Raw genomic sequence first — 22,206 nt, 5'->3', positions numbered from 1 at the left:
AATGGCTAATGATGTTGAGCACCTTTTTCATGTACTCATTCACCATTTGTGTATCTTTTTTGGTGACAACCCAAATGATTGGGTCAATTGTCTTATAGAATTGTAAGAGCTCTTAATGTATTCCAAATACAAGTTCTTTGTCAGATATATGGTTTGCATACAGTTTCACCCAATGTGTGTTTTTTTTTTTCTTAATAATGTCTCTTGACAAAGAAAAATTTTAAATTTTGATGAAGTTCAATTTATCTTTTTTTTTTTTTGGATTATCCTTGCCTTCGGTGTTATATCTAAGTTTGCTTAACCCAAAGTGACAAGTATTTTCTCCTATCTTTCCCTATAGAAATTTTATAATTTTTAGGTTTTGTATTTAGGTCTATGATCTACTTTTTTTTTTTTTTTTTAAAGATTTTATTTATTTATTTGAGAGAGAGAGACAGTGAGAGAGAGCACGAGCGAGGAGAAGGTCAGAGAGCAAAGCAGACTCCCCATGGAGCTGGGAGCCTGATGCGGGACTCGATCCCGGGACTCCAGGATCACGCCCTGAGCCGAAGGCAGTCGTCCAACCAACTGAGCCACCCAGGCGTCCCTATGATCTACTTTGAGTTAATTTTTATATATGGTGTATATGGGTCAAAGTTAAAATTTTGCATATGCAAAGCCAGTTGTTCCAGCAGCACTTGTTTAAAAAGATTATCCTTGGGGCACCTGCGTGGCTCAGGTAAGCATCTGATTCGATTTAAGCTCGGGTCATGATTTCAGTTTCATGGAATTGAGCCCCACTCTGGCTCCATGATTGGCATGGAGTCTGCTTGAGAGTCTCTCTCTCCCTTTCCCTCTGCCCCTCCCCCTGCTCATGTGCTCTCTCTAAATAAATAAATAAAATCTTAAAAAAAAATTACCCAAGTGTTGGGATGAGCCCTGGGTGTTTTAGGCAACTAATGAATCATTGAACACTACAACAAAAATTTAGGATGTACTATATGTTGGCTAACTGAACATAATGAAAAATAAAAAACAAAATGCAAAAAATACATAAATAAATACAAACATGAGGCAATAAAAAATGTATCCTTTCTTGCCTTTGCACATTTGTTGGAAATCAATCTTCTGTCTATAGTGGGTCTACCTCTATAGTCTTCATTCTTTTCCACTGATCTCTTTGTCTATTTTTATGCCAATACCTTACTGTCTTGATTATAATAAGCTTTTAATAGGGAAAGTTCTTCAACTTTGTTCTTTTTTTTTCAGATTTGCTTGGTGATGTGAGGTCCTTTGTTTTTCATATAAATATTAGAATGAACTTTCCAACTTATACAAAAGGGCTGCTGGAATTTTGATTGGAATTGAGTTGAATCTGTTAGTCAATTTGGAAAGAATTGTCATCTTAACAATAATGAGTCTTCTGATCTATGAACATGATATATCTCTCCATTAATTTAGGTCTTCTTCAATTTCTCCTGGCAGCTTTTTATAATTTTCAGTGTATTGGTCTTACACATCCTTTTTATCAGATTTAGTTTACTTTTTTCATGCCATTGTTAATGTTATTTTAGTTTCTGATTGTTCCTTGCTAGTATATAGGCATACAACCACTTTTTGTATATTGATCTTTTATTCTGTAACTTGCTAAATTCACTTATTAGCTCTAGTAGTTTTTGTGTATTCCTTAAGGTTTTCTACATAGATTATTATTTTATTTGCAAATAAATATAATTTTACTTCTTATCTTCCAATTTATATGCCTTTTATTTCTTGCCTTATTGCACCAAAATGTTCCATATGCTTTGGACACCATGATTTTGAGAGGAAAATACCTTAAAGAAAGACTTTGTTCCATACTGGATTTCTACGTACTGGGTAACATGCACAGCCTGAGTCCTAGTAACAGGATTAAAGACAGATTAAATGCAAGCATTTCTTGTGCTCGCTTCGGCAGCACATATACTAAATGCAAGCATTTCTTTCTTCAGAGTATTGCCATTACATTTTGCCTTCCTCCAGCAGTTTGCAGGGAAGGCTTTCTCTGCCACAAGAGAGGCATTTGTAGATCACCTGTTTTCTCAAAAATCTTTAACAGTCACTAAAGAGGATATGAAAATTGTTTGACACGGTTGGCATTTCAGAACAGATCTACTTCTAGGCCATAGCAAAGTGTGTGGCAATTGTCTCTGGTAAAGTTTTGCCCTTCTTAGTACCTCTTTTCCTGGGATGTGCTGATTTTACCCTTCACTCTGCTGGCTGCAGTGTCCTGTGTAGGTTTTCTCTCTCTTTAAGCTGCATGAGGGCTCCAGGCTACCTCCCAACCCTGTCCTCACCCAGTTCTCCTCCTCTATTTAAATGTACATGTTCTGAATTCTGTATTTAATGTTTGTTAATTGGACATTCTTGTCAGATAGCTCACAAATGGAAAGCCATTGGATAAATTAAGGATATATTACTTTTCTGGAAAGAATTACTTTTATAATTTTATTGAGACATAATTCACATACCATACAATTCATCCATTTAATGTAAAGAATTCAATGGTTTTCTAGTATATTCACAGAAATGTGCAACCATTATTACACTGAGTTTAAGAACCTTTCATCACCTCAGAAAGAAACCTCATACCCTTTAGTCATCACTCTCTAATCCTTTATTTCCTCTGTCCCTCTCCTGAGGTCTAAGCAACCACAAATCCGCTTTTTATTTCTATAGAGTTATCTATTAAGGATATGTCAGATAAACGTGATAATATAATATGTGGTCTTTTGTGACTGACTTCTTTCACTTTGCATAATGTTTTCAACATTCATTCATGTTGTAGCATACATTACTAGTTTATTTTTTACGGCCAAATAATAGTATTTCCTTATATGGCTATACCATATTTCATTTATCCATTTGTCAGTTGTTGGGCATTTGGGATGTTTTCAGTTATTTAAGTGTATACTTATGAGTAGAATTTCTGGGTTATATGGTAACTTTATGTTTAACTGTATGAGGAACTCACAGGTAATACTTTGTAAAGTAGCTGTATCATCTCAATTTCCTAACGGTGATGTGTGAGATTCTTATTTCTCTATCTTTGCTAGCACTATGATTTTCCTTTAAAAAAAAAAATCACCATCCTAGTATGTGTGAAATAGTATTCCCTGGTTTTGATTTGCATTTCTTTAATGATTAGTAACATTAAACATCATTTTATTTGCTTTTGTCATTTGAATATCTTTTTTTGAAAAATATCTTTGAATCCTTCCCTTTTTTCAGTTTTTAAAAAATTATTGAGTTGTAACCATTCTTTATATATTCTAGATACAGGTTTCTTATCAGGTAAATAATTTGAAAGTATTTTTTCTTATTCTGTGGTTTCTCTTTTCACTTTCTTGATGGTGTCTTCTATGCACTAAAGTTTTTGATTTTGATAAAGTCCAGTTTATCTATTTGTTCTTTTTCAAAATTATTTTAGTTATTCTAGGTTTATTGTAATTCTATATGAATTTTAGAATTAGCTTGTCAATTTCTATAAAGAAGTCAACTTGTGTTCAGATAGGATCGCTTTAGATCTGTAGATCAGTTCAGTGATACTACCATCTTAATGTTAGTGATTCATGTGTGGATGCTTTAATTTGCATTTTTCTGAAAGTGAATGATAGCGCTTTTTCACATATACATATATTTCCTTTGTAAAATGTTTGTTCCAGTCTTTTACATGTTTTGAAAATTAGATTGTTTGCCTTTTTATTAGAGTTGTAGAAATTCTTTAAATATCCTAAATACTGGTTCTGTGGGAGATATATATATTTTGAATATTTTCTGCCAGAGGTATGGCTTGCCTATCCATTTCTCTTCTTTAAAGATTTTGTATGTTTATTTGATAGGGAGAGACACAGCGAGAGAGGGGACACAAGCAGAGGGAGAGGGAGAAGCTGGCTTCTTGCTGAGCAGGGCTCATTCCCAGGACCCTGGGATCATGACTTGAGCTGAAGGCAGATGCTTAATGACTGAGCCACCCAGTCACCCCTGACTATCTATTTTTTATTAATAGTATCTTTGATGAGTAGTTGTTTTGATAAATTCTAATTTCTTTTTTTTTCCTTTTGTAGTTGTTGCTTTCTCTGTCCTGTCTATAAAATCTTTGCCTATCGTCAAGTTATACATATTCTTCTGTGTTTTCTTTTAGGAACTTTGTAATATAGCTTTCATATTTCAAATTATTTTTTGTGTATATTGTAAATAAATTATTGAGATTTATTTTTCTTTATAGATATACACTCAGTCTTATAATATTTTTAATAATTTCTTTGTATCACTTTTTTCATAACTAGACCTTTTAGACATTCATTTTTTGTGAGAACAAAAAATTTATTTATTTTGCCAATTGAGACATTCACCTTTGCATTGTCTTCTGGTGGGCGCTAAATTTTCATGTGAAATTTTTAAGAAGTGAGGAAGAATTCTGAATCGACAGGTGGTCAGCTCTTCCTCAGTCAACCTTGGCTGGATTCTTCTGAATTCTGTAATATCAGAAGTTCTGAAAAGCAGTTATAAGGATGCAGTTTTCAGTTAGTTTACTGAAAGAGAAAACTAAGTTTGCAAACAAAGTTTCATTTTAACCCTAAAAAATCAACTGTTAGAGGAACTTTAAATATTCATATATTTTCCTCTCTGTTAAAGTGTAATTATTTTTTTGGCTTAGACTATCTTCTTCTATCAAAAAAATATGAGACAAACAGCATCCATTATGATGATAACACTAATATTCATGTAGCACTAAGGACTTTATAAAACTCTGACAGGTAGATAGGTAAGGCAGTAATGATTCATCTAGTTAAATAAGAGAGATGAGTACATTGAAGCCTTAAATGGCTAGGTAAGTTACCCCTGGTTATGAAGTTAGTACATGGTGCGGCTAGTGCTAGAATTCAGTTAGACTTTCTGACTCTCTGAGTTCAGGGGCTTTACCTTAATATGCTACTGGGTACGCCTACAGTTTTCTTGGAAAGAAAAATAACGGTCTTGATCTCTATGCATTTGCATCGATCTTTCTCCCTCAGCACTCTGTTCCTCTTCCCTCCCATCTCAGTCTGTCTGTTGTCCACAGTGTCTGGCATTTAGCCAATGAAATGACTGCAGGATAGCAATACACTTAGTTCTATACAAAATGTGCAGACAACCTGTTTAGCATCCTTTCAGATTTGATCCTTTGGAATAAGTTAGCAGATAGATTGAATTATTTTTTATTTTAATATAGCAGTACCTTTCTCTGGAAGATCATTTTAATTTTTTTAGTTCTCTTATCTTTAAAAAAATTTCTTTATAGTATAATTGACGTACAATGTTACATTAGTTTCAGGTGTACAACATAGTGATTAGACAAGTTTCTGCATTATGCTGTGCTCACTATAAGTGTGACTACCATTTGTTACCATACAATGCTATTACAATACCATTGGCTGTGTTCCTTATACTGTTCCTTTTATTCCTGTGACTTATTCATCCCATAACTGGAACCCTGTATGTCTCACTACCCTTTACCCATTTTATTCATCCCCTCATCCCCAACCCCTCTGGCAATCACCAGTTTATTCTCTGCTCCGACTTTTTTTTTAAATAGATTTTAACTTTTTTTTTTTTTTAAGATTTTTGTTTTTTTATTCAACAGTGATCACAAGTTGGCAGAGAGGCAGGCAGAGAGAGAGGGGGAAGCAGGTTCTCCACTGTGCAGAGAGCCCGATGTGGGGCTCGATCATGACCTGAGCCGAAGGCAGAGGCTTAACCCACTGAGCCACCCAGGCACCCCAGATTTTAACTTTTAAAGAAGTTTCAGGTTTACAGAAAAATTCAGCTTAAAGTCCATAGAGTTACCTATACTGTTACTCTTCCACACACACATTTAGTGTAGTACATTTATTACAATTGATGAGCCAATATCGACCCATTCTTCTTCTTCTTTTTTTTTTTAAGATTTTATTTATTTATTTGAGAAAGAGAGAGAGACAGAGATAGTGAGAGGGAACACAAGCAGGGAGGAGAGGGAGAACAGGCTCCCCACCAACCAAGGAGCCTCATGGGAGGCTCCATCCCAGGACGCTGGGATCATGACCTGAGCTGAAGGCAGACACTTAACTGACTGAGCCACCCAGGAGACCCTTGACACATCATTCTTTTTTTTTTTTTTAAGACTTTTTATTTATTTGAGAGAGAGAGAGAAAGAGAGAGAGAGAAAGAGCGCATGCATGAGAGGAGAGAGGTCAGCAGAAAAAGCAGACTTTCTGCTGAGAAGTGGCCTTGATGTGAGAATTGATCCCAGGACTCCAGGATCATGACCTGAGGTGAAGGCAGTTGCTTAACCAACTGAGCCACCCAGGTGCCCTTGACACATCATTCTTAACTGAAGCTCGTAGTTTATGTGCAGTTTATGCTGATTGTGTTGTACAGTTGGTGGGTTTTGAGAAATGTATAATGACATATATCCACTATTACAGTGTCCTACAGAGTGGTTTTCTTGCCCCCCAAAAAATCACTGTGCTCCATGTCTTTATCTCGCTCTCTCCACAATCCTGGGAACCACTGATCTTTTCACAATTTTCATAATTTTGCCTTTTCCAGACTATCATATCATTGGAATCATATAGTATATAGCTTTTTCAGATTGGCTTCCTTTACTTAGAAATATGTTTTTAAGAATTCACTGTGTCTTTTCATTGCTTGGAGCCTCATTTCTTTTTGTCACTGAATAATATTCCATCATATGGATCTTATTTATTCTTCCACCTATTGAAGTATTCTCAATATCTGTTCCACTTTTATAAAACATAAACATGGATTTTTTTTTTGAAAGATGGGAAAAATACCCTGCCTATTTGATGTGAGCCTATTTGTAAGGGAAAGGAGTGGGGAGTCCAAATTCTCTTCATATCTGAAAAGTTTAAACTGGACATGTATCAACAGAAGAGCTTTGGCTGAGAATCATTCCCATGCTCCTCCAGAAAGCACAGTATGGACAAATGTCTTGGGAATCTGAATAAACAGATTCATGATTGTTGTGAGAACCTTAAAGTGCATTGATTTTCCATAAAGTACTTCTCTATCTGTTTTCCAGTATGTCAGGAAGCTGTTTGGGAAGCCTTCAGGACATTTTGGGATCGACTGCCTGGGCGTGAGGAATATCATTACTGGATGAATTTGTGTGAGGATGGAACCACAACTATATTTGACATGGGCACAAATTTTAGTCAGTCCGTGGAACATAAAAGTTTAATTATGAAGGTAAGGGTACTAACAAGGGAAGAATAGCTGGGCTATTGTAGGAGCACTTATACACAGTTAAAGTCTGAAGGTAGAAAGAGCAAATGCCAAATCCCTACTTTACTTTTTGTTGTTGAACTAGGCTATTTGAGTGAGCTGTCATAGAGCATAGCCTAGTCTTTATATCCCTAGTTCTGGCTGTTATAGCAAACATTGTTAACCCAGTAAGAGCCTCAGGCTTATGTTTATAAATGTAAATATTTGGAAATAATATTCAGCAATGGTTTAGGCTAAGAATATAAATCTATAAGAGTCTAGCATTCTTGACAAAATTTTGCACACTATCAATTTGGAGTACCTACCAATGACCCTAGTTAGGATAGAAGTTGTAGTTTGTTAAGTAAATATTAAATATAAATATAATTCTAATTAGTGAGCTTGCTTACTTGTTCTCCTTCTTTTAGACTTAGTTTATTCTTAGCAAAGGATAAATAAGCATGCATATAGACAAATAACCTGCCTGCCAACACTCTCCTTCTTTCTCTCTTTTTAAAATGATTTACTTATTTTAGAGAGAGAGAGCACAAGTGGGAGGAGGGGCAGAGGAAGAGGGAGGGAATCCCAAGCAGACTTCTCACTGAGTGTGGAACACCACTTGGGCTCGATCTCACGATCCCGAGATCATGATCTGAGCCAAAATCAAGAGACAGACACTTAACTGAAAGAGCCACCCAGGTGCCTCTCACCGTCCCCTTTTCATATAGCATGCATGTATTCATAAGAAAATGAAGCTGGTTAGATATATGTGGTAAGTTGCTCATTCAGGCTGATATGCCCTATATCTATCCTTGTCCATCAGTTTGAGTCCTACCTGTCCTCAGTTGAGATATAACCTGCCTTATGAGGAATTAACCCCCAGTCTCATAGATTTAACTCCCATAATTCTTTGAGCTCCCATAATTCCTTAATGTTGTACCACTTGCATTTTATTATTATTAGTTATATGTGTGATTTCTTCTACTAGACTATGAGCTGAAGAGCAAGGATTGTGTCATTATTTGTCATTTTGCATTCCTGTGATAAAATAAATATGCGATAGATATTTGTTGAAATAAAAGTGTATAAGCACTAATTGCAATGTCTTTTTCCCATTTGTTGCAAATAATTAGAAATTTTTACAAATGTTATCTTAAATACTTGCTTTAAGTATTATATACCTTAGAGAGACTGAAGAAAGAATTATTGACCGGATAACTCTGAGCTTTTATTTCGAGTCTAGTAAAATTGGATTAGAACATCTTAAAGTAATACAATATATCATCTGATTCTTTTTACTTTAAGAATTTTATTTTTAGTAGAGACATTCTTTCAGCATTTGGCCCTAAATTGGGATGATCTCATTAACTAGAAGCAAATTGGGAACAGAAATATGGTCTGATAAATATGGGTGGACCCAAGACAAATTTTGCAGGGTTATAAACATTTCAAAGTTGTGCAGGTTTTTGTGGGTTTTAAAATACATTCAACTTTTAATCATGGTACCTCACATTTTAAGTCAAGGTGTTACATTTTTTTCTTCTGTCACATTAAAAATTTTTAAGATTTATTTACTTTTTTAAAAAAGATTTTATTTACTTATTTGAGAGTGAGCAAAAGCAAGAGAGAAAGAGAGAGAGAGCGCACAAAAGCCAGGGAAGGAGGCAGAGGAAGAGGGTGGAGCAGTCTCCTTGCTGAGCAGGGACTCCGATGCAGGCCTCCATCTCAGGACCCCAGGGAGCATGAGCTAAAGACAGACACTTAACTGACTGAGCTGCCCAGGCTCCTCAATTCTGTCACATTTAAAAAAATATATTTTTATTTACTTATTTACTTGAGAGAGAGAGTCCTCTGTCACATTTTGAAATGTTCAATATTAATAATTATGAGAATAGCTACCAGTTGCTTAGTATATACCATGTACCAGGCCACATATTAAGCCCATTAAAACATTATATTTAATAAACAACAACCCTACAAGGAGGTACTAATATCCTCAATTTATAGATAAGCACATTAAGCATCAGAGTTATTCCTTATTCTAGATTGCAAAACCGGATGGGCTGGAGCTTAAATTCAGACCTGCTTCTCTTTTTAAAAATGTTTATATTTTTTCTGTTTACCATTGGGCCTCCCTTCTCAGTAATTACCAGTTTTGCAAACTGCTAAATTTGGTCATATGGAATATTGGCAAATTTGCTAATATGGAATAGCTGTTCAGTAAAAAAATACACACACACACACACACACACATTTACACTTATATTACTATTGCCATCTCAACTGTGCCCAGGCTATAGGACCAGTTGATAGAGCAGCAAATACATAGGATATAAAGTTAGTATTACCATACATGAGCACGTGATGTTACATTGGAAGGTATTTTTCACAAGTGGAACTTTTCAGAAGGGAAGATTAGAATGCATTGGAAGTATACTTTCAATGACTATGTAATAAAACATGCAAACAAAGTGGGTGATATGTCACCTGAATTGAGTCTTAAATAACAAGTACAAGTTAGCTGAATGAGGAGGAGTTTGGGAGGAACAGTTCAAGCAGAGGGGACAGCATAAGCCAAATGTTTGTAGGGAATGACGAGGGCCACTCTACCAGAAGGGTAGATTAGAAGTGATAGGAGATCAGACTGGAAGAGTAGAAAACTCTGTGGATGATAGGAAATCATTGAGGGATTGTAAGTTGGTGAGTCACAGGCTGACTTGACAGTTTTGAATTTTAAAAAGGTCATTATGGTTTCTATACACCACAGGATGGATTAGAGGGACCAGGGGGACTAGTTACTACCCTTACTACTCCATGCCTGGGGAATTGAGGGTCCTAGCTAGACACGAGATACAGGAAGCATGAGGGATACAAATAGGGAAAAAGATTAGCAGGACTCTGATAGGTTGGATGGGAGTAGGAGAGGTTAAGGGAATGGCCTGGAAACCTCCTTGTTTATAGTTTGGATGACTAAGAACAGGAACTCGGGGAGAGAAGCAGTTTTGTAGATGAGGTGGGAGATTGAGTTCACTTTTGAATATGTTGTTTTGAACTACCTGTGAAATGTGAATTGGCTGACATTTAGGTATGAAGCCAAAGAGAGTGGTCTGGGTTATAAACACAGCTTGTAGGAGTCACCAGGTCCAAGGTGGTAATTGAAAGCATTTAGAGTGGCTGAGATTATTCTAGGAGACTTTGTAGTGTAAGGAGAGCAATGGGTTATTTGTAAATATCATGAGAGTTATTTAGAATAATAGGCTTTGCATTTTATAGATGAGAAATTGAAGGATTTTGGGTTTTGCCTCTATACGAAGCAAGAGAAAATGAAACTAGGTCTTCTAAGTTAGTGTTCTTTTTATTATGTTGGTCTCAGAATAAAACCATTAATTTAGAGGAAACTTAGGAACAATTTGCTTTGGAATGCCCCAGAAGAATAATCCAATTATTGGTACAATATATCTTTTTGTCTGAATTCTGGATAAACAGATTTAGCATTTATTTTATCCACGTATTTATATTATTCTGGTTTAAGATTTTCTATAAATGTATTAGATCATAAAAAAACTTTGATTCTAAGTCCATGGAAGGTTGAAGTAGAATTCTACCAGTCTCCAATTTGTAGATCTTTTTGGAATGATTAACAAGTGAAGTCTGTTAATCTGTGCCCATTAAGAAAAAGCACAAGAACTTTTGGAAACATAAACAGAGGCTGAGTGCCAGGACATTCCCATAGTCCCAAAACAAACTTGGCATTGTTAGTACCTTGCTTTAACTATTTGTCTAACCGTAGAAAATAACAGCATAGATTTATAGACTAACAACGTAATGTTAGGGCATTAGTGTTTTCTATGCAATAAATTCTGTTTACTGCTTAATAACTGTCATGAACTCACAGAGTCATTTTTATTTTTGTTTTCCTTAGAAACTGACATCTACCAAGGAAACTGTAAGCAGGTGAGTGTGTTTTTCCCCCCTAATTTCATGTTTGGCAACAGAAACATGTCATGCCTACTCCAAGATTCACACCAAATTTAATGGCCCCTTTCTATTTTCTTGCCAGTTCCTGCAATGACCAGGGCTGTGGGTTAGCCCCAAATGCTTTTCTGCATGTTGAGGCCACTTTCCTTTCAAGACTACCCTCACAGCCACTGTGCTTGTTTATTTTCTGACCTTGCCGGGAGGCAGACTTTTTCCTTTCTCTTGGGTGAGAAAACAGATTTCTGGAAGTGGAATATGGAATGATCTACTTTTGTTGAGGCTTGTGGTCTAAGAGTAAAAATGTTACAAAGTGGTACACCTTTGTGGCAGATAGTTTATTAAATGGTGGTCGGTGGTATGGATCACTTTAGAGAGAAATGATGATTATGAGCTTGAAGTATAGGAATAAAACAACCTTGGTGAATCCTCCAATATTAGGATTCTTGGCCCTATTAGCCTTTAGTCTTAGGATTAAGGTCATTTCTGCCTCCTGAGCAATAGTGGTACAAAACAGCTCATGGAAGATGAGAGATTTTGAGTGTATAAGGATTAATGATTTCAATTCTATCCATACTCAAAGTATCAAGATTGTGCCAGTATGTAGGTAATTCTATAGAAAACATTATTATGGCATAAAATCCAGGTCAGAGTCCAGAATTTTTCTTCAAATTAGGAAGACATACTGAAAAGCCAGTTAGGTGAGTCAGTGTCTAGAGATCCAAACTGGGCAGCAGAGTCCAGGTAAAAGCATAGTTGGGGTTTACAGGTGGGTGCTAGTAGGGTATATGTAGGTTTCAAATCAAACTTGAGTAAACAGGAGGGAAGGGGATTCTGTGTGATCTCACTTGTTCATAGAGCTAATGTTATCACTGAGTCTCTGGTGGGGTCTGGGATTGAGCACCCACTTAGATGTTGGGCCATGTGATTTCTTTCTTTTTTAAAAAAATTTATTTTTTATTTATTTTCAGCATAACAGTGTTCATTATTTTTGCACCACACCCAGTGCTCCATGCAATCCGTGCCCTCTATAATACCCACCACCTGGTACCCCGACCTCCCATCCCCTGCCCCTTCAAAACCCTCAGATTGTTTTTCAGAGTCCATAGTCTCTCATGGTTCATCTCCCCCTCTGATTTACCCCAATTCACTTTTCCTTTCCTTCTCCTAATGTCCTCCATGTTATTCCTTATGCTCCACAAGAGAGTGAAACCATATGATAATTGACTCTCTCTGCTTGACTTATTTCACTCAGTATAATCTCCTCCAGTCCTGTCCGTGCTGATACAAAAGTTGGATATTCATCCTTTCTGATGGAGGCATAATATTCCATTGTATATATGGGCCATATCTTCTTTATCCATTCTTTTGTTGAAGGGCATCTTGGCTCTTTCCATAGTTTGGCAGTTGTGGCCATTGCTGCTATGAATATTGGGGTACATAGGGCCATGAGGCATAATATTCCATTGTATATATGGGCAATATCTTCTTTATCTATTCTTTTGTTGAAGGGCATCTTGGCTCTTTCCACAGTTTGGCAGTTGTAGCCATTGCTGCTATGAATATTGGGGTACATAGGGCCATGTGGTTTCTTGGGTGTTGACTCTTCACCCCTGAAAAACAGAGTTTGGTAGTTCCTTGTGATTGCCATTCAACACACAGGCAGTGAACTAAATACTCTGGAGAGTCCCACCATTCCTAGTAATCATCATGGTAGTACCTAATGAAAATGATAGCACGTTTTCTACCTCTTATATGGTTAAGAAGCTTGTACTCATGGCATTAAACCTGGAAGAAGCTCTGAAGTTTACTTGGGAGGTGGATGTTAGCAAGTGTAGAGCCTGTGGGTTATTAAAAAGTGGTGGAAGGAGGGTTACCTTAAGTAGGACGGTCACAGCACTGTATGGGGTTGGGTTGGCTTATCACACACTTACCACACACCCAGTTGGGTAGCTGGAAGAGGCTTAAGGTATAGTATGTGTAGTTTTGTGTCTTTCTGTGGGTCTCACTTCAACTGGGTGCATTTTTCTGTAGCTACCTAGTATTTCTCACAGTGAGATTATGTATAGGAAAAGGAGAAATTTTGCACTATGGACAGTTGTCTCCTACTGTGTTAATCACATTCAAACAAATTCACAAATAAGCATCATAGCAGGACTGACTGGATTATATACTTATATTGGTAAGGCACTGTCTGTACTAGGTATAATAAGGGACTCAAAATATTATTTGCTATTCTTAGAAAATTATGTATAAAAATAACATGAAAATATAAGTGAATTTTGAGAATTTTAAACTCTAAAGCATCTTTCCCATGTAACTAAAGCAGACCAGGTTGGGCTGGGGTGAGAACTGCCGACCGTGGTAGTTGCTGAAAAGGGTGACCTGGGGTTAGGTAGCAGTGGGAGCTAAACCCTGGGAGTCCCCTAAGAATTCACTAAGCCCATCTTTCTCCCACTTGAGTATTACAGTGATCCACTGAAACCTTTAATTTGCCCATCATTTTTCTATATTCAAATTTATTTTTATGATTTTTTTGAGATTACTATTGTATTCTCTGAGATTCTCATGTTGGGTTTTATTGCTGCTCTAGCAAATTACCACAGACTTCGTAGTAAACAACACAAATTTCCCCCAGTTATGTCATTCAGAAATCTGACATGGGTCCTAAGCTGTTGCCAGGTTTGCATTCCTTTCTGGAAGATATAGGGGAGAATCTGTTTTCTTGCCTTTCCAGCTTCTAGAAACTACCCACATTACTTGGGTCATGACTCCCTTCCATCTCCAAAGCTAGTAATGGCTGGTCAAGTCTTTCTCCCATTTCATCACTCTGACACTCTTCTGCACCTTTCTTCCACATTTAAGGATCTTCTGATTATGCTGGATCCACCTAGATAAACCTGGTTACATTCCCTATTTTAAGGTCAACTGATTAGCAACCTTAATTCCCCTATGTACGTAACTTAACATATTCACAGGTTCTGGCGAGTAGGATGTGGCTGTCTTTGAGGGGCTACTATTGCACTTATCATACTTTTTTTTCTTGATTTAAATTGCTGCTTCTTTATGAACTCGAACCCACCTGCTGACATATGATTTGGACCAAATACTCTGTTTTCTATCACTTTAAGCTTCCCATATAATCATTTGCCCTGTGTCTTAAAAAAAAATTTTTTTCCAGCTCACTTAGGACCTTACATCCCACTTTACCTCTTACACATCTCCCTATCAGGGTTTCTGTTTTTCTTAAGTCTTCAGCTTCTATTATTCTCCTTATTACTAACTCCTTATTAGCATTTGAACACACTCAAGTCTCTCTCATGTTACCTATTTACAAAAGGCCCTTCTCAGCATTTGCAGTATGTTATAGCTGGGTGTGTCCACTCAGCTCCAACTCCAGTCCATGCTTAACCCCATGCCTTCTGGACTTACTGTGCAGTCTCAAAAACCAGTACAAACCACCACCTGGGATATGTGCTCACTGAAAGGTTGTTAAATGAATAACTGAGTTTCTGCTCAATTATTCAAGTTTATTATCAGGTCTCTGGTGATATTCTTGGTGTAAAGACTGTTCTTTGGCTTTTTTTTTTTTTTTTTTTTTTTTTTTTGGTACCTCAGTTAACTTACATTTGTCATTGAGGATGTCTGTCCCAAAGCCAAATAATGTGTTTTTTAAGCAGATGTGTTACTCGGTTTGGGACATGTGTCCCTGTTCCATTACTCTCTGTTTTCTCTTATATTTGTTTAGCCTCTCATATTTTTATAATGCTTCTGCATATATAATATTTTATTTAGTTTCCATCATACCTTTGGGAAATTGGTAGTGTAGGGAAGTATTCTTGTTTTCGAGATTGAGTTCTTGTGGCCCAGAGGAACTGAGATATTTTTCTAAGGCATAACAAAGTTAATGATACATCTGAGACCAGTACCCAGGATTTCTGGCCCTGTGCCTTGAGTTCTTTTGTTGTCCTGTGCTAATCACAGTTAACAGATTCAAGAGTAAAGCAAAGTAAAGAAAATTGTCAAGGGAAGTAGTAATCTAGATCGGAAATTATGCTTGGCTTGTTTTTAAATTTATGCTCAGTGTGTCTCTGATATCTTTTGGTACCATCTCACCTGAATTCTGATAGGATTAGGTAGTAGACGTGAAGAATAAATTAATGTGCTGGACGAGCTGAGGAAAAGTAGAAGGTTGTTCGCTGCTGGTATTAAGCTAAAGGTCTTAGCTGAACAATTTCACATTTGTGGTTTGGCCTAGAAATGGAGTAGTATTTCTGTCTCCAAACTCAATGCAACTTTGTGTCCTTGTTCTGTTGTGACATTTTAGGGGATCCCTGCAGGAGGCATACCTAATGAGAACATGTTGAAAGGATTCTTGTTAAGTGCTTTTTTTTTTTTTTTTCACTGTTTTTTGAAAGGAGAGTGGGAAAATGAGGGATTAAGCATTGGACTGTTAGACAAGAGATTTGAATTACTTACTGAGCATTGCCTACTTACCATCGTTAAAATGTATTTCTGAATTTAGTAAGTGAAATCTAGTTCTGCTGAAGTAAACAAACTTCTCTGTTGTGAATACTTCCTTAGAGAATTATCTGAAATTTAACTTATTTACTTATTTTTAGTTGCAGTAATTCTCTTCTTAAATTAAAAAATTTTATTTTTAATTGAAGCATAGTTGATATATAATATTATATTTGTTTTAGGTGTATAACATAGTTATTCAACATTTTTATACATTACAAAATTCTTACCACCATAAGTGTGGTTACCATCTGTCACCATACAAAGTTATTGTTATATTATTGACTATATTTACTGTTATTCATCTTTATCCCTGTGACTTATTTAACAAATGTGATCTTGATGTGGGGGATAATTTGACTGAAACCTGGTAAGGTCTTGTTACTTTGCCATGTCATCCCAACTTCCTGTTCTAGTTACTGTGTTATGCTTTAGCCCCTCTGTCTGACCTTTTTTGCTCTTTATGTCTGGTTGCTCTTCAGAGCTCTCCAACTTTTACTGGGTTTCCCTTTCTTTTTCTGGGACCTTATATACTCTGACTTTTAGGTTAAGTTTATGTAGGCCATTATTATTACAACCAAGTGAAACCATGTTGGTTGCCCTTCTAGTCAATATGGCTCACGTAAAGGCCATGTTGTGAGGAATTAAGATGAGTGAGAGAGAGGTTTTGGAATCTGATGGGCCTGTTTTACATCATAGCTCCTCCATTGTCTAGCCGTGTGACTCTGAACAAGTTCTTAACCTCTTTTAATATTAGTTTCCTCTTACGTATAAATGAGGATAATAGTATTTTCCCTTTAAGATTGTTGCTGGAATTAAATGAGTTAACCAAGAAGAAACACTTAAGACAATGCTTGACATATGATAAATTTAGTGGTACTCCTTCTTGCTGTTGTTATTGTTGAAAAGATAACTAGATATGGTTAGGAATTTTAGGCCTTGGGCCATATCAAATCATTGTGTCATCCAGGAAAAATTGCTTTATTCATTTGGACTTTATTTTTTCCTCTATTAAATGAAAGTATTGGCAAGGCATTCTGCCTTGTGGACAACTGATAGACTCTTTTCAGATCTAATTATGTTAATATCTGTCTCAAATGCATTTGAATCTTATTTATTTTAGCTCTACTCCCTGCAATCTGAGAAGTCTCTTGATGCTTTCTCATCATCTAGGCCCTTTCTCCATTCATCCCTCATCATAATGACTTATCCAGATATCGTATTCCTTGGGTTTTTCTAGATGACAGACAGCTCACTGAGAAACAATTTCTTACAAATGCTTCTAAATAACCAACAGTGATAGTTTTGGTGTAAGGGTTTAATATGTTATTCTTTCTAGATAGTATTTTAAAAAGAAGAAAAATCTTTATGAGATTTTTTGAAACTCAATTTCTCAAATTTTCTTTCTTTTCTTTTTTTTAAAGATTTTTAAATTTTTAAAGTAATCTCTATACCCACTGTGGGGTTGGAATTCACAGCCCTGAGATCAAGAGTTGCATGTTCTACCAACTGAGCCAGCCAAGTGCCCCAGTTTCTCAATATTTTTTTACCAAAGCCTGGGAGTTTGGGGAACATGGTCCTAGTTGACTTTCCCAGTCTAGTTCTAGTGATAAAATATCTTTGAATTATTATATTTAATATATTTTTTTTAGTTTTTTTAAAAAAATTCATTTATTTGACAGAGAGAGAGACTACAAGGAGGCAGAGAGGCAGAGAGAGAGGGAGAAGCAGGTTCCCCGCCGAGCAGAGAGCCCAATGCGGGGCTCAATCCCAGAACCCTGAGACCATGACCTGAGCCAAAGGCAGAGGCTTAACCCACTGAGCCACCCAGGTGCCCCCATATTTAATATCTTAATTTTAATTTTAACTTTATATTCAATTCCACAATGTAATCATATTTGTTTTAATATAAAAATGTTTTGAATTATACATCAGTTCTTACTTATTCCTCACCTGCCTGTGCTTCAAGTAAAATTGATGCTTCAACATTTATGCTGTTTATCTGGTGGCTTTGAGTAATCTCCTGTCCCACCACCATGACATAATTTAGAGAGCAATAGGGCAATTTAAAGGAGTTGTCTGAAGATGGGACTCATTGGCACATTGGCAAGTCTGTTGTGGAGACATTTTTTTTTAAATATTTTTATTTATTCATTTGAGAGAGACACAGAGAGAAAGACAGAGGGAGAGAGAATGAATGGAGAGCAGGGGAGGGAAATGCAGGGCTGGATCCCAGGACCCTGAGATCATGACCTGAGCTGAAGGCAGACACTTAAATGACTGAGCCACCCATGCGCCTCTATGATAGAGATATTTTTGCCTATAATTGAATCACCTTAGGAAGCTTACTAGTATAAAGCTGAAGATAGTTTTCAACTTTTAATAGTATTGTAATCACCATCCAACAGATGGAATCGCCATGGAACTCCTTTGTAAAATGTTAACAGAACATCCCTTTTCCCTTAGAACATATCACAAATTTTCAAGTTCTGTAACTTCTTAAGGGGCATCTAGCTGGCTTAGTCAGAGAGCATGCGACTCTTCATTTTGGGGTCGTGAGTTTGAGCCCCACGTTTGGTGTAGAGATTGCTTAAATAAATAAAACTTTAAAACAAATAAATAAAACTTCCTAAAATTACTACACTTTAAATTTTATATTTTTGGATTAAGTGGAAATTTGGACTTGGAGAAATCCACTTTCTTTCCTTTAGAAGGGACTTCTCAGATTATCTTAAAAAAAAAAAAAAGTTTATTTATTTATTTAAGCGGGAGGGGCAGTGGGAGAGGGAGAAGCAGACTCTCACTGAGCTGGGAGACTGACTCCGGGCTTAGTCCCAGGATTTGATCCCAGTACTCTGGGATCATGACCTGAGCTGAAGGCAGACAAATGACTGAGCCACCTCAGTGCTGCTCAGATTACCTTTTGATCTTCTCTTGTAGATGCAAAGCAGCATGGTTAAAGGATCGCTGTGTGACTTGCAGCCTGTTAGCTGTGTGGCCTACAGCAAGTCATTTCTCTAAGCTTGACTCTCTTTATATAAAAAAAATTATGACTTCTATGATCTCTCCAATGACATGAGATCTGTGCTTATATTTTTTTCCTTAGCAACAAGTAGTCTCCTGCCTGCACTACTTGTTACATATGTAATCATTTATTTATTGCCTATTTCCTGTAACACTGTAACTTTAATAGATCATGTGTTTATCCACAGCTGTATGCCAGATGTCTTGTCCACTCCTTGGCTAATAGTATTTGTTTATTCTTTCATTCTAAAAATATCTGTTTAATGTTTACTAAATGGCAGGTACTAGTTTAGACTGGAGGTAGAATAAGAATATGGCAGGCAAGGTTCCTATTCTCATAGAATTTATGTTCTTACAGCAGTCCTGTTGAATAGAACTTTCTGTGATGATGGAAATATTCTTTACTATGCTGTTCCGTATGGGAACCATTAGGCAGATGTGACTATGGATAACTTGAAATGTGGCTAGTGTGAAGGAGGATCAGAATTTTGAACTTTATTTAATTTTACTTAAATTAGCACATATGTCCAGTGACTACCATGCCAATGCCATTCTAGAGGATTAAGAGATTGGAGACAGAAATAAAGAAGTAGATAGATAAGTCGACACATAATTTCACATACTGATAATAACTGAGAAAAAATCAAACAGGCTGATAGAATAGTAAGTAGGGGAGTACTTTATGTGGGGTGATTCTACTTGAGCAAAAATCAATAAATGTAAAATAAGTGAATTATGAAGACTATTATTTTTAAACTTTGTTAAGTAAGTACTTACTTGGGTTTGGGAACCAGGTTTGGAGATGTAGTGAATTCCTTTTTTGGAAAACAGACTTCAAAATATATTCACATATTTCTATCATCTTTATTAACTTTAAATGTCTTTTTTAACCTTAGCCCTGAATTATCATCTCTGTTTCCTGTTGGTGATACCTCAACATCGGGAGGTATGCTCTTGTACATTTATTCACTTTTCTTTGTTGTTGTTGTTTTTAAATTAACATATAAGCATTATTTGCCCCAGGGGTGCAGGTCTGTGAATCATCAGGCTTCACTTTTCTTTTTAAATTATTTATGGCTTAAGATGATCTTGCAAGCAAGCACACATTTCAGCTCACATTTAAAAAATACTAGGTTTCTCTTTCCTTATGTGTTGTTCAAGAATCTCAAGAAGAAGTAACTGTGTTTTCATTTATTCTATGGCACTATGTTGTGAGTACTTAAAGATATTTAATTATTAAGTCTAATAAAAATAAGAAAGCTACTTAAAACAAATGTATGACCTAAAGAATTACTTTTAAGGCAAACACTGTAACCACTACCTATGTCAACAGGTAGAACCTTTCTAGCTCCACCATTTGTCATTTGTCCTGAAAGAGTTTCTAAGAATGAGGATTTTTCAGATTGTATTCTGTGGGGTACTTTAACATGTTCCTTTGATCTCTGTATCTCCTATGAATTGGTAGTTGTTTTCTTCATTTTTAATTTTTTTAAAAAAATTTTGTTTCTTAGAAATTTCAAACATATGCAAAAAATAGAATTATACAACGAGGCCAGCTTCAACAATTATCAATTCATAGCCAGTCTCCCAACCATCAGCCACTTCTCCTGTCTGGTGGTATTACTTTTCTTTTTTTAATTAACATATAATGTATTATTAGCCACAGGGATATAGGTATGTGAATCATTAGGCTTATACACTTCACAGGACTCACCAAGGTGCTATTAACTTTTTTCAGTATCTGTCCCCTTTAATAGATAGCTCTTTAAGGAAAAAAATTTTGTCTGTATCCTTAGCAATTGCTTAGTGGCTGACATATAGTAAGCTCATTAAATGCCATTGAATGAATGAATGAGTTAAAATTATATTCTGTTCTAGGAGACTCTATGCAAATGTGTCTTAAGGTTTGAATGTACTGAATTTCCAGGGTGAAAAAGCAAATGACTTACAGGAATGGTTTTGAAGTCAGATTGGTATTTCCTGATATGATTCTGAATTCATATACTGACTTTGTTTTTCTACTTAGGTGCTGTTCTCAGTGCTCCATATCCAGAGGTGACTACCTCTGAAGGTACCTCAGAGAGCAGCAAGGAGAGGCCTGAGGAGAGTGTGAGTGATGCTGTGTTTTGTTATTTCGTTTCTGAGGTGGAGAACAGGGGTTAAGAGAGACTCATATTCCATTGCCAAACTACACAAGACTTCATGTGGTTTCCTTTACGGAAATATTGTGGATTCTAAAACCAGTGTATTAAAAAGAATCTAAAAATCCTTGGAGAGCCAAATCAATCTGTTTTGCAAGAGAGCTTCAAGTTGTAAATGAAATGACTTGGAACCTGGAGAATTGTCATCATGGTAAACTCACTGTCTCTTGTGGGCTATGTGACATAATTTACCGTGGGGTTTTTGCCTATGTTCTTCTATCCCATAATAGATCAGGACTTAGTCTTCTCTTCTTCAGAGGAAAAGGGTATAGATTTTATATAGCTGAAAATTCAAGAAATACTGTGCTTAATAATGATGCATTTAAAAAGAGTTTTTTAGGGGTGCCTGGGTGGCTTAGTGGGTTAAGCCGCTGCCTTCAGCTCAGGTCATGATCTCAGGATCCTGGGATCGAGTCCCACATCAGGCTCTCTGCTCAGCAGGGAGCCTGCTTCCTCCTCTCTCTCTCTCTCTGCCTGCTTCTCTGCCTGCTTGTGATCTCTCTCTGTCAAATAAATAAATAAAATCTTTAAAAAAAAAAAAAAAGAGGGGCGCCTGGTTGGCTCAGTGGGTTAAGCCTTCAGCTCAGGTCATGATCTCAGGGTCCTGGGATCGAGTCCTGCATCAGGCTCTCTGCTCAGCAGGGAGCCTGCTTCCCTCTCTCTCTGCCTGCCTCTCCATCTACTTGTGATTTCTCTCTGTCAAATAAATAAATAAAATCTTTAAAAAAAAAGAAAAAAGAAAAAAAAGAGTTTTTTAAAAATCTTTTTTCTCTTTTTCTTTTCTTTATTTCTTTTTTTTTTTTTTAAAGATTTTATTTATTTATTTGACAGACAGAGATCACAAATAGGCAGAGAGAGAGAGGAGGAAGCAGGCTCCCTGCTCAGCAGAGAGCACGATGCGGGGCTCGATCCTAGGACCCTGGGATCATAACCTCGAACAAAGGCAGAGGCTTTAACCCACTGAGCCGCCCAGGCGCCCTGAGAAATTTTTTTTTTTAAAGTACAAAGGCTGCCCAGGAAGCTGGAAATATTTTGTTAGAAATTTTGTTAATCATGAATTATTAAAATTTGGGGTTCATAATTTTAGATTACTTAATGTAGTACAAACTATGACTGAACACATTCACTAGAAATGTGTAATTTAGTTACCTCGTACCTTTTCTTTCCAGGTTGGACATTTTAATTTATATGAAATGCAGTTAAGTCACCCCACTCTGCC

At 36.4% G+C, this 22,206-nt stretch overlaps 1 protein-coding gene across 1 annotated transcript in view; it reads left to right on the top strand.

Moving 5' to 3' along the window:
* Positions 1-22,206, top strand: part of IMPG2 (interphotoreceptor matrix proteoglycan 2) — an 82,312-nt gene that overhangs the window by 5,475 nt on the left and 54,631 nt on the right. The window contains exons 3-6 of the mRNA XM_044251263.1: positions 7,085-7,251; positions 11,189-11,220; positions 19,683-19,732; positions 20,813-20,895. Coding sequence (XP_044107198.1) covers positions 7,085-7,251; positions 11,189-11,220; positions 19,683-19,732; positions 20,813-20,895 — 332 coding nt within the window. The remainder of the gene's footprint in view (positions 1-7,084; positions 7,252-11,188; positions 11,221-19,682; positions 19,733-20,812; positions 20,896-22,206) is intronic.

This window comes from Neovison vison, chromosome 6 (genome assembly GCF_020171115.1).
Source record: "Neovison vison isolate M4711 chromosome 6, ASM_NN_V1, whole genome shotgun sequence".
Taxonomy (NCBI): domain Eukaryota; kingdom Metazoa; phylum Chordata; class Mammalia; order Carnivora; family Mustelidae; genus Neogale; species Neogale vison.
Note: the sequence above shows the minus strand (reverse complement) of the source record. Positions and strands in the feature narration are given on the sequence as shown.